Raw genomic sequence first — 14083 nt, 5'->3', positions numbered from 1 at the left:
TTTTTCCCTGTCCATTCAGTCACTAGTTCTCATGGATTTTTTTTTTTTTTTTTTTTTTTTTTTTTGAGACGGAGTCTTGCTCTGTCACCCAGGCTGGAGTACAGTGGCCAGACCTCAGCTCACTGCAAGCTCCGCCTCCCGGGCTCACGCCATTCTCCTGGCTCAGCCTCCCAAGTAGCTGGGACTACAGGCGCCCGTCACCTCGCCCAGCTAGTTTTTTTTTGTATTTTTTAGTAGAGACGGGGTTTCACCGGGTTAGCCAGGATGGTCTCGATCTCCTGACCTTGTGATCCGCCCGTCTCGGCCTCCCAAAGAGCTGGGATTACAGGCTTGAGCCACCGCGCCCGGCCCTCATGGATTTTTTTATAAAGTTTCTTGTTTGTTCCTTTCCATTCCTACTGCCTCCAGGCTAGTTGGGGCCCTTATGACCTCTTGCCTCTACTGTCTGCGTAGTCTCTTAGATGTTCTGCCTCACACTGCTTTTCTATTACACACATTCTGCTTTTCTATTACACACATTCTGCCAACCCCGTGTTCCTAGAACGTGACATTCATTGTAGAATCAGACTGAATCTCCTACTTATTGCAAGAATCCCTTCTCATCTCATCACCAGAGAACATCATTCAACTTCTACCTGAACACTTCCAGTAATAGGAATTTTCAAAATTTCGAGCTAATTGGTTTCCGTGTTAAACTCTAAGTGCTCTAAGTATTAGAAGAGCTCTTTGTTGTATTTAGCCAAAATTTCTGTCCTTTCAATTTCCACCTTTTGGTCCTTGTTACATAACAGCAAACACATGCTTCTCCTACCGCTATTAATTTAATCATCAAATATTCAGATGCCTATTTATGTGCCAAGAACTCAGCTAATTACACATATTTTTCATTTAATCCTCACAACAAGGTGTGAGTATTATTATCCCTCTTTTACAGGTAAGGAAACTGAGTTTCAGTGAGATTAATGATTTATCCAAGGATACACAGCTCATAAATGGTGAAACTAGGATTTTAATCTAGTTCTAATTTTAAATTCTGTGCCTTTACCATTGTATTGTCTTCCACATAGAAAAGAGGCCTGTTAATAGATCTGGAGAAAATAAACATTTAAACAGGTACACAGTACACAGATGGAATAGGGATTGTAACTTACACAATGGTTAGAGTAGGAAAAGTGATTAAGATACAATGACCATACTGGGGAGTTCATGCTGGAAAGAAGTGGAAATAAAATTTTAAAATACAGATTATATTCAGGACCTTAGAAGTAAAACTGATGAATTTGGATTTCATCTTATACGTCAGCTAATGAGTCATTGAAGTAACTGTTGGAGATAAAATACTATTAGAATGAATGGTATTGCTCAAAAATGTTCCTTAATAACTATGTCAGTCAGAAAAGAGCCCTCTAGAGAAGTGCCATATGATCCATCTCTTCCAGCATTCTACTTAATGGCGTAAACAAAGACAAAAGAAAATTCTGTATTTAACTTTTAAAATTACAGTATATGAGAGAGAGATATATAATACATAGCAGTTAATATAAAAAAATCTATTGGATTTTATTTGATCACAGATTTAATAAATGGACTGTACTCATAAATGTATAGCTTTCAGATCTTAGTAGTCATAGTCCTCATGTATACCTACTGAGCTAGAACACTTAGCTGTGGTGTAGGTTTAATACCAGGAGTTACTTTAACAAAATGTTGACAATTCAGATGAAGGTAACATGGATGATGAGAGTTGTAAAAGTAGTGATTTCAGCCCAGATTTTAGGGATCCGTAGCAGTTGACAAGCATCCATCCATCCATTAGTTCATTCTATAAATATGTATTGATAGGCTACTTTGGACCAGACATTGTGAATAGGACATTACGTACCAGACATACAGTTTTGAACAAAACACTAATTTCAAATAGTGAGAGCTGTAAAAGTAAGGACTTCAGCCCAGAAAACTAAGGAATGATAATATGAGATGGAGGGATTCCCTTATATTTCATGCAAATTATAAATTAGTAAAGTTTTGTTTACAAAGAATGGGTAATAACCAGGAAAGTTTTGTGTTTTTTTTTTTCTTTGTATTTCTGAACTATCATACTGTCAACTATACCTTTCTCTTTTTATAATTTGTATCCCTTACTTAGCCCATAAGAAACTTACTGCCATTGAAACTCAGAACAGAATGGCTAACTTCTTAAAAATATCATGAAAGTAATAGTACACTCTTTAGCAAATATAGTCAAAGAAGTTTTTTAATGTGGCAAGGTATGAGTTATTGCTTCATCGTATTAAATTTCTGTAGATTCACAATGTCGTTTCTTAATTGATACTGGAATTACAATTATATATCTTGCTTATAGATTATTTTGAGAAGGATGTACAAGTAACTATAGAGTTCTGGAGAATGACGCTGAGGGGGCAAGGAGGGAGATTTTATATTGCATCTTCTTTATTGTTTGAGTATTTTACCTTAAAGTATACTATTTTATAATTTAAAATAAGTTTTAAAAATTATGCCTAGTGACTCCTCTGATTTTTCTGAACTTAGTCGTATGATGAATTTATTAAGAAAACTGAAGCCGAGCTTAGCCGAGATTTGGAAACATCACCAACAGCCAAGCCTCAGATTAAAACACTCTCCTCAGCTTCTGAAAAACCCAAGATCAAACCCCTCACACCACTACACAGGTAGAAATTTTTGATAACTGTCTGTATTCTGCCTTGTTTGGAAAAGGAATAAGGGAATATTTTCAGTAGAAGTTACCTTTTAAGTAACTGAAATTATAGAAGTAAAAATATTATTTTCTATTTTTAGTGTCAGTGAATTAAAACTGTTATGTATTACAATTAAAAATTACATATGTAAGGTATTGATTTTAAAATACATTTTTAATCCTGCAGTCTGATGGGTACAATGAAAATGGTACTTTCCACCATTGCTAGTAGTAGCATAAGTTGATGTGGACCTTTGAAAAAAACAGTTTGGCTATGTTTCAAAAGTCAAAAATAAGTCTGTAACCTTTGACCCAGTAATGTATTTCTGGAAGTCTAAATTGAGAAAATGTGGGGTACTGAAAATCTCTATTTGCATGAATATATTTATCAGAACATTCTTTATATAATAAAACATTGGAAACAATTTTTATGTCCAAAAATGGATGAATAACTCAGTAAATGATGGTTCTCTGCAAGTGATGGAATGGTATGCAGTCAGTAAGCAAATACAGAAGATACTAAGTTGCAACATTAGAATATATAATATTGTGTATTAGGAAGTCAGGTTATAATATTTAAACTAAATTTTGAACAAAAAGGTTAGATCAGTTCAATTGAGAAATAGGGGTCATTTCAGAAAGAATGTTATTCATGAATGACTAAAAGCAAAAAAAAAAAAAAAAACGAGATTGGCATATCATAGAAGCTGAACATAATAGGATATTGCTGGAGTTAGCAGAAGGAACAATAAATAAAAGCCAAACTGTGAAAACCTTGTACTTATTTGTTCTTAGCAGTTTGTGTTTTACCTTTTAGAAAATGTGGAGCCTTTGAAGGTTTCTTTAAAAAGTATTTTGGGACATTTTTGTTAGAGAGGTATTGCAGGCTCATTACAATTAATTTAGCATTACCTAAATTTGAATCCTGGCTCCATTTCTAGCTGGTTCTGTAACTGTGGGCAAGTTATTTAACCCCTCTGTGCTTCAGTTTTTTAATAGGGATTCATACCCTATTAAAAAGGAGTAATAATAATACCTGATTAATACACTTGTTATGAGGGTTAAAAGACTTAACAGGGCATAGGACACAGTAAGCATCGTGCATTAGCTGCTGCTATTATTGTTGTTACTATTTCTAGGGAAGCAGTAAAAAGAAAAGAGTTTAAATCATATCACACCTAAGTATCCCAAAATAGCAAATGTCAACAATTAGATATGTTTCCTTCTAGGATTTTTTATGCTCAGATTTTGTGTGTGTTTTTGTTACATATGTATTTTTCCATTATATTATGAAGTGTACATTTTAATTTCTACATAATATGTTATTGAATGGCTTTGTAATTTTCTTAATCAAGCTACTGAAGGATTTTAACCAGAGAGTGACACAGTCATATTTGTGTTTACAGAAATCTTTCTGACCACAATATAGAGGAAAGATAGAAAAGAGTAAGCTTGGAAACAGGAAGAAAAATAGTCTGAAGCCAGACCTCAAGTAACCAGTATTAAGAATAGAAAATAGGAGACATATTTTAGGATAGTGAAGGATTAAGAAGAAAAAAAAAAAACAAAAAAAAACACATAGACTTGACTAGTTAAAGTGCTAGATGGGGTAGCAGGGCAAGTCTAAGATGAATCCCAGGTTTCTCTTAGGTAGTTGATTGGGTCATGGTTTCATTAATGTAAATGGAAAAGGTGGTTTTCTGTGGGAGGCTTATGATTTTGGTTTTAAGTGTTAATTTTAAGTGCCTGTTGTTTAAGTGAAACTATGTGGAAAGTTAACAGGGTTAGAAATACGAGGATGAATGATAAAGGGGATATCACCACCGACCCCATAGAAATACAAACTACCATCAGAGAATACTATAAACACCTCTACGCAAATAAACTGGAAAACCTAGAAGAAATGGATAATTTCCTGGACACTTACACTCTTCCAAGACTAAACCAGGAAGAAGTTGAATCCCTGAATAGACCAATAGTAGGCTCTGAAATTGAGGCAATAATTAATAGCCTACCAACCAAAAAAAGTCCAGGACCAGATGGATTCACAGCTGAATTCTACCAGAGGTATAAGGAGGAGTTGGTACCATTCCTTCTGAAACTATTCCAATCAATAGAAAAAGAGGGAATCCTCCCTAACTCATTTTATGAGGCCAACATCATCCTGATACCAAAGCCTGGCAGAGACACAACAAAAAAAGAGAATTTTAGACCAATATCCCTGATGAACATCGATGCAAAAATCCTCAATAAAATACTGGCAAACCGGATTCAACAACACATCAAAAAGCTTATCCACCATGATCAAGTGGGCTTCATCCCTGGGATGCAAGGCTGGTTCAATATTCGCAAATCAATAAACATAATCCAGCATATAAACAGAACCAAAGACAAGAACCACATGATTATCTCAATAGATGCAGAAAAGGCTTTTGACAAAATTCAACAGCCCTTCATGCTAAAAACGCTCAATAAATTCGGTATTGATGGAACGTACCTCAAAATAATAAGAGCTATTTATGACAAACCCACAGCCAATATCATACTGAATGGGCAAAAACTGGAAAAATTCCCTTTGAAAACTGGCACAAGACAGGGATGCCCTCTCTCACCACTCCTATTCAACATAGTGTTGGAAGTTCTGGCTAGGGCAATCAGGCAAGAGAAAGAAATCAAGGGTATTCAGTTAGGAAAAGAAGAAGTCAAATTGTCCCTGTTTGCAGATGACATGATTGTATATTTAGAAAACCCCATTGTCTCAGCCCAAAATCTCCTTAAGCTGATAAGCAACTTCAGCAAAGTCTCAGGATACAAAATTAATGTGCAAAAATCACAAGCATTCTTATACACCAATAACAGACAAACACAGAGCCATATCATGAATGAACTTCCATTCACAATTGCTTCAAAGAGAATAAAATACCTAGGAATCCAACTTACAAGGGATGTAAAGGACCTCTTCAAGGAGAACTACAAACCACTGCTCAGTGAAATAAAAGAGGACACAAACAAATGGAAGAACATACCATGCTCATGGATAGGAAGAATCAATATCGTGAAAATGGCCATACTGCCCAAGGTAATTTATAGATTCAATGCCATCCCCATCAAGCTACCGATGAGTTTCTTCACAGAATTGGAAAAAACTGCTTTAAAGTTCATATGGAACCAAAAAAGAGCCCGCATCTCCAAGACAATCCTAAGTCAAAAGAACAAAGCTGGAGGCATCACGCTACCTGACTTCAAACTATACTACAAGGCTACAGTAACCAAAACAGCATGGTACTGGTACCAAAACAGAGATATAGACCAATGGAACAGAACAGAGTCCTCAGAAATAATACAACACATCTACAGCCATCTGATCTTTGACAAACCTGAGAGAAACAAGAAATGGGGAAAGGATTCCCTATTTAATAAATGGTGCTGGGAAAATTGGCTAGCCATAAGTAGAAAGCTGAAACTGGATCCTTTCCTTACTCCTTATACGAAAATTAATTCAAGATGGATTAGAGACTTAAATGTTAGACCTAATACCATAAAAATCCTAGAGGAAAACCTAGGTAGTACCATTCAGGACATAGGCATGGGCAAAGACTTCATGTCTAAAACACCAAAAGCAACGGCAGCAAAAGCTAAAATTGACAAATGGGATCTCATTAAACTAAAGAGCTTCTGCACAGCAAAAGAAACTACCATCAGAGTGAACAGGCAACCTACAGAATGGGAGAAAATTTTTGCGATCTACTCATCTGACAAAGGGCTAATATCCAGAACCTACAAAGAACTCCAACAAATTTACAAGAAAAAAACAAACAACCCCATCAAAAAGTGGGCAAAGGATATGAATAGACATTTCTCAAAAGAAGACATTCATACAGCCAACAAACACATGAAAAAATGCTCATCATCACTGGCCATCAGAGAAATGCAAATCAAAACCACAATGAGATACCATCTCACACCAGTTAGAATGGCGATCATTAAAAAGTCAGGAAACAACAGGTGCTGGAGAGGATGTGGAGAAATAGGAACACTTTTACACTGTTGGTGGGATTGTAAACTAGTTCAACCATTATGGAAAACAGTATGGCGATTCCTCAAGGATCTAGAACTAGATGTACCATATGACCCAGCCATCCCATTACTGGGTATATACCCAAAGGATTATAAATTATGCTGCTATAAAGACACATGCACACGTATGTTTATTGCAGCACTATTCACAATAGCAAAGACTTGGAATCAACCCAAATGTCCATCAGTGACAGATTGGATTAAGAAAATGTGGCACATATACACCATGGAATACTATGCAGCCATAAAAAAGGATGAGTTTGCGTCCTTTGTAGGGACATGGATGCAGCTGGAAACCATCATTCTTAGCAAACTATCACAAGAACAGAAAACCAAACACCGCATGTTCTCACTCATAGGTGGGAACTGAACAATGAGATCACTTGGACTCAGGAAGGGGAACATCACACACCGGGGCCTATCATGGGGAGGGGAGAGGGGGGAGGGATTGCATTGGGAGTTATACCTGATGTAAATGACGAGTTGATGGGTGCAGCAGACCAACATGGCACAAGTATACATATGTAACAAACCTGCACGTTATGCACATGTACCCTACAACTTAAAGTATAATAATAATAAATAAATTAAAAAAAAAAAAAATACGAGGATGATAAGCACATAGATAGTGGTTGAAGCCATAAATCACCCAGAGGAGACAGCATTCAGAGGGAATAAATGGGAGCCAGGTACTCAAGATGATAAAATAGCAACATTTTAGGGCATTATAAAAAGGTAGGAAGTAAAAGCCAAGAATTACAGTTTAGCAAATGAAGTCAAGAAAATAAAGAGAGTGAATGTAGCCTCTTCTGTTATCTATAAAGAACAAGAGAGGACAGTAATAGGGAGTGGTTTGAACAAATAGCTTTGAACAAATGAGAGAGAGACAACTTTTCATCCTGCAGACAGGAGGAAAGGCAGTTAGGATGGCTGTGAATATGGATAAACTTGTAGGTAAAAGTTTGAAGGTAAAGTTCATGCCTGATGGCCTCTGTTTTTGTCATCTAGTGACAAAGGCAAGCTCATTTAGTGAGAGTGATGAGAATTAGAAATAGCCTTGATGAAAGTGGCATAGATTGACATACCTACTGTGGAGAAGAGGAAAGAAGCAGTTGTCTAAGAATGTCTGCTTTTTGTTACCAGTTATTATAGTAATATATTTATTTCTGCTTATTAATTTTTATACGTCAGATCTGAAACGGCAAAGAATTGGAAATCACTGACAGACTCAGAACGTTCTAGAGGATCCCTGGAGTCTATTGCTGAACATGTTGGTATGTAACTAGAAAAAATAATTAACTTGTAACTACATAGTCTAAGGATTTATGCAGAGGCCTACAAAATTCTACCTCTATAGCTTTTTTATTAAAAAGTGAATTTCTTAATTACATTATTTAACATTTTAAAGTTACTTTTATATTTTAAAGTGATTTATTGGCTACGTGTAAATTATATGAATCCTTTTTGTTTGGTTGGTTTGGTTTTTTGGGGTTTTTTTTTGTTTGTTTGAGACAGGGTCTCACTCTTATCACCCAAGCTGGAGTGCAATGGCATGATCATAGCTTACTGCAGCCTTGACCTCCTGGGCTCAAGCAATCCTCCCATCCTAGCCTCCCAAGTAACCAGGACCAGGATCACAGGCACATGCCACCACACCCAGCTCATCTTTTTTTGTTTTTTTAAGAGATGAGTGTCTCACCATTGTTGCCCAGGCTGGTCTCGAACTCTTGGGCTCAAGCAGTCCTCCCACCTCAGCCTGGTTGAAAATTACCAGCACTTCAGCCAAAGTGCCGAGATTACAGGCATGAGCCACCACACTCAGCTGAATCAGTCTTTATTGTTCAAAATTTATTAGAAAAACCAAAGCATAATGATTAAATAGCTGAGTATATCATCAACATCTCTAAATTTCCCCTAACCAGATTTTTTATCTGGTTATGTATATTTTCAGCCTAACTGTTTCTCAGGTAAATAGCTGTATACATTTTTTCAGTTTAACCGAAAGAAAGTTAATTATTGAAAATAAAATGTAGGCTAGGTGCAGCAGCTCACGCCTATAATCCCCACACTTTGAGAGGCTGAAGTAGGCAGATCACTTGAGCTCAGGAGTTTGAGACCAGCCTGGGCAGTCTGGTGAAACTCCATCTCTACAAAAAATACAGAATTAGCTGGGCATGGTGGTGCACACGTATAGTCCCAGCTATTTGTGGGGCTGAGGCAGGAAGATCGCTTATACCCAAGAAGTCCCAAGAAGTGAGTTGTGATCAGCCACTGCACTCCAGCTTGGGTGACAAAGTGAGGCACTATCTCAAAAAAATAAAATGCAATTCAGTGAGAAAATAAAACTGAGGCGCAAAGAAACATCAGTGACAAAAGAGAGATTTGGCTAGGCACAGTGACTTGTGCCTATAATCCCAGGTACTTAGGAGGCTGAGGCTAAGGATTGCTTGAGCCCAGGTTCAAGGCTACGCAGAGCTGTGACCACTGCACTCTAGCTTAGGTGACAGAGCAAGATTCTTGCTCTTAAAAAAAAAAAAAAAAAAAAAAAAAATTTGAATTTAAAACTTTTAACTCTTGGTTTGTTAGCTCATTATATTGTACTTTGATCATATTTTGCAAGTTTAGCTCTTAAAGTGCTATATTTGCAGAAATAGTTGATCTGTTTTCTTTTTAATTCAAGAGCTTAGTTGAACCTCCTAGGAAAATGTATTCTTTTAGAAGTATATATGGAAGTCTGTTTCTCCTTCACTAGTTTCCTGTTTGAAAAATGTTTGTAATATTTTTAAATCATTCTATTTTTGCATGATTTGAGGATGAATGTGCAAAGCAATGGCTCCATCAACTTAGATATATTTTTCTTCACTTTATAAGTTAAGACAATGCTTAGGAAATTATTCCAAACTTTAGAATTTTAAGCAATTTTAAATGTTGATACAGATGATATTCTATTAAAAGAAAAACTTACAAAGTAGCCAAAACAAGTCATATTTATTGACTAGAGGGTTTTTTTCCCCCCACTAAAATTTGGCTTTTCTCTAAACTTTGGTCCACAAAATTGAAAGATTGTGATTAAATCATTTTGATGTGGTGATTTGTTTTTTCTTTAAGATGCTTCACTGTCAGATTCTGAGAGATCCGTATCAGAAAGGTCTTTATCTGCATATGCAAAGAGAGTAAATGAATGGGACAGTCGAACAGAATGTTTTCATACCCCATCTCCAGTTCTCAGATCATCAAGGAAAATCAGGGAAGAATCTGGAGATTCTCTAGAAAATGTACCTGCATTACATCTTCTCAAAGAATTAAATGCCGCTAGTAGAATTCTTGATGTGTCAGATGGCAAGGTTGAAGAATCTAGTAAAAAATCAGAAATACAAGAAATAGAATACACAAAATTGAAGAAGAGTAAGATTGAAGATACCTTTTCTAAAGAAGGTAAATCTGGTGTCTTACTGAAATTAGTCCTAGAACAGGGAGACTCATCTGAAATTCTTTCAAAGAAAGATCTTCCTTTGGATTCTGAAAATGTTCAGAAAGACCTAGTTGGATTAGCTATTGAAAATCTCCATAAAAGTGAGGAAATGTTGAAAGAGAGACAGTCAGATCAAGATGTGAATCATAGTCCAAACATCCAATCAGGGAAAGACATTCATGAACAAAAGAACACAAAGGAGAAAGATTTGTCTTGGTCAGAACATCTTTTTGCTCCTAAAGAGATACCATACTCTGAAGATTTTGAAGTGTCTTCTTTCAAGAAAGAAATTTCAGCTGAATTATACAAAGATGATTTTGAGGTGTCATCTTTGCTGTCACTCAGGAAAGGCTCTCAGTCTTGCAGAGATAAGCCACAGCCAATGAGGAGCTCTACAAGTGGAGCCACTAGCTTTGGTAGTAATGAGGAAATCAGTGAGTGCCTAAGTGAGAAAAGCCTTTCTATCCATAGCAATGTTCACTCTGACAGGCTATTGGAACTCAAGTCCCCTACTGAGCTGATGAAAAGTAAGGAGCGCAGCGATGTGGAACATGAACAGCAAGTTACTGAATCCCCTTCCTTGGCTTCAGTTCCTACTGCAGATGAGTTATTTGATTTCCACATTGGTGATAGGGTGTTGATTGGAAATGTTCAGCCAGGAATTCTTCGATTCAAAGGTGAGACTAGTTTTGCTAAAGGATTTTGGGCGGGAGTGGAGTTAGATAAACCTGAAGGAAATAACAATGGAACATATGATGGCATTGCATATTTTGAGTGCAAAGAAAAGCATGGTATTTTTGCTCCTCCTCAAAAAATATCTCACATTCCAGAAAACTTTGATGACTATGTAGACATTAATGAAGATGAAGACTCTTACTCAGATGAACAATATCATTACTATAATCAAGAGCAGAATGATACAGAGGGTCCAAAAGACAGAGAAAAGGATGCCAGTGAATATTTTTATGAGAAATCCCTACCTAGTGTGAATGATATAGAAGCCTCAGTTAATAGAAATAGAAGCCTTAAAATAGAAACAGACAACGTACAGGACATTTCTGGGGTACTTGAAGCCCATGTTTACCAGCAGTCTTCAGTGGATTCACAGATTTCTTCAAAGGAAAACAAAGACCTCATTTCTGATGCCACAGAAAAGGTTTCCATTGCTGCAGAAGACGATACTTTAGACAATACCTTTTCTGAAGAATTGCAGAAGCAACAGCAGTTTACAGAACAGGAAGACAACCTATGTGCTAAAACTTCAGAAAAGCTTTCTACACCACTTCTGGATCTTTTAACAAGAGAAAAAAACCAGCTGGAAGCCCAACTGAAGTCATCACTAAATGAGGAAAAAAAGTCAAAAGAACAACTGGAAACAATCAGCTTACTGACAGACAGTTTACTAAAAGTTTTTGTAAAGGACACAGTCAATCAACTACAACAAATCAAAAAAACCCGAGATGAGAAAATCCAGCTTAGCAATCAGGAGCTTCTTGGTGATGACCAAAAGAAAGTAACACCCCAAGACCTATCCCAAAATGTTGAGGAACAGTCACCAAGTGTTTCAAGTTGCTTCTTAAGATCTGAATTGGAAGATGAGAAAGAAGAGATTTCCTCTCCAGATATGTGTCCCAGACCGGTGAGTATTTCATCTAGAAAAAGTATCAGTATACCTTTTGACACTTTTAACAAGGCAACTTACCTTGCCTATATAGTACATTTTAATTCTGTAACTCCTGATAGGTTTTTTTTTTCCCTTGACTTGTTGTTTATTAGAGAAGGATCACTATACAAGTTTTTAAAGGCCTTGTAGCTGTTTTCTGGCTGAAGTGTAATTGTCCTCTATTATGTCATGAGTAGTCAATATAGGGTTGTCACAAGCACTGGCAGGTTTTGGGGAACTAAAATATCCATTTAAACTGCTTAGTTGACAACCCCTGTACTGTCCACAAATTACATCTCCTTCCAGATTCACTGAACAAATTCATTCCATGGAGTTTTCCAGTGGCTCACCACCCAATTCTTTTTTGCCTGTGAAATTGTTTGTTTACATGTCTACTCAGTCATGGTTGGCCTGCAGAGGTTAGTAGTTGTGATGTTGATTCTGGTAAAATGAATTATATCCACTATGACATGCACCCAGACCATCAGCTTGTTTATGTTGCCCATGGACAGTTGAGCAAAAGTAATGACTTTGAGTAACTTGAGCCAGATGGTCACCAGAGGTGAGAAATTTTATATCCCATTTCCATATCCCATAGATGGACAGTTGTTTAGAAACAGAATAATGATCATACAAAAAGCGGGGAGAGCCCCAATCAATAAGCATTTTATAAAAATTCAATTATGTGTAAGGTTTATATAAGTAGAATTGAGGGAACAGGATAACTTTTTCTTAAGATTGTTTATGAGTAGCCACCATATTTTTTTTATTCTGCTTACTTACAGAGAAATATTAAATATATAAATAGTACATTTACTCTGTCTTTATTAAAAAAAAATGATATGAGGTCCCTAAATGGTGCTCTGTTTGAATGGTTCCATTTCTATAGGAGAGCCCAGTATTTGGTGCCAGTGGGCAGGAAGAACTTGCTAAGAGACTTGCTGAACTTGAGCTCAGCCGGGAGTTCCTGAGCACATTAGGAGATGATCAAGACTGGTTTGATGAAGACTTTGGTTTGAGCTCTTCTCACAAGATCCAAAAAAATAAGGCAGACGCAACCATTGTACCTCTAATGGCAGAATCTAAAAGAGTAACCCAACAACCATGTGAAACATTATTGGCAGTCCCCCATACTGCAGAGGAAGTAGAGATTCTTGTACATAATGCAGCAGAAGAACTTTGGAAATGGAAAGAATTAGGCCATGATCTTCATAGCATCAGTATTCCTACAAAACTGCTTGGCTGTGCCAGTAAAGGTCTAGATATAGAAAGCACTAGCAAAAGGGTCTACAAACAGGTAGGTAAAATAAAAGGATAATTTTAGTTTTTAAACTTCTTTCCCATTGTCTGAAATTTGATTCTTAGCCATTTTGTTTTGTTTTTCTTTATCAAGGCGGTTTTTGATTTAACAAAAGAGATTTTTGAGGAAATATTTGCTGAGGATCCCAACTTAAATCAGCCTGTCTGGATGAAGCCATGTAGAATCAACTCTAGTTATTTCCGACGAGTGAAAAATCCAAATAACCTTGATGAAATCAAGGTAAACTGCAAACTATAAAGTGTCTTCTTTTTTGACTTGCTGTTCATTTACACATATCTATAAATGTTGTAAAAGCAGGTGCTCTTCTGTATTATTAACCTTTGTGTCTTCAGGACCTGTTCCATAGTGGGTATTCAATAAAGATTTGTTGACTCACTGAATCCATGAACAGTGGAAAGATTGGAGTGAGTGAAAGGGCTGAATCCTCAAGTTTGTGAAAAAAAAAAAAAAAAAAAAAAAATTTACCAGTCATTTTCTCTATATACATAATTATAATATTTAAGAAAAATTAGGCCGGGCGCGGTGGCTCAAGCCTGTAATCCCAGCACTTTGGGAGGCCGAGGCGGGCGGATCACGAGGTCAGGAGATCGAGACCATCCTGGCTAACATGGTGAAACCCCGTCTCTACTAAAAATACAAAAAAAAAAAAACTAGCCGGGCGTGGTGGCGGGCGCCTGTAGTCCCAGCTACTCGGAGGCTGAGGCAGGAGAATGGCCTGAACCTGGGAGGCGGAGCTTGCAGTGAGCTGAGATCGCGCCACTGCACTCCAGCCTGGGTGACACAGCGTGAGACTCCGTCTCAAAAAAAAAAAAAAAAAAAAAAAAAAAAAAAAAA

At 36.8% G+C, this 14083-nt stretch overlaps 1 protein-coding gene across 2 annotated transcripts in view; it reads left to right on the top strand.

Annotated features, from left to right (window-relative positions):
* CEP350 (centrosomal protein 350) overlaps positions 1 to 14083 on the top strand; it is a 166567-nt gene that overhangs the window by 133338 nt on the left and 19146 nt on the right. For both annotated transcript variants that reach the window (XM_025394350.1, XM_025394359.1), the window contains 5 exons: positions 2551 to 2690; positions 7985 to 8067; positions 9902 to 11904; positions 12818 to 13225; positions 13322 to 13468. In XM_025394350.1, the coding sequence (XP_025250135.1) occupies positions 2551 to 2690; positions 7985 to 8067; positions 9902 to 11904; positions 12818 to 13225; positions 13322 to 13468 (2781 nt within the window). The remainder of the gene's footprint in view (positions 1 to 2550; positions 2691 to 7984; positions 8068 to 9901; positions 11905 to 12817; positions 13226 to 13321; positions 13469 to 14083) is intronic.

The sequence above is a fragment of the Theropithecus gelada genome, chromosome 1 (genome assembly GCF_003255815.1).
Source record: "Theropithecus gelada isolate Dixy chromosome 1, Tgel_1.0, whole genome shotgun sequence".
Lineage (NCBI taxonomy): Eukaryota > Metazoa > Chordata > Mammalia > Primates > Cercopithecidae > Theropithecus > Theropithecus gelada.
Note: the sequence above shows the minus strand (reverse complement) of the source record. Positions and strands in the feature narration are given on the sequence as shown.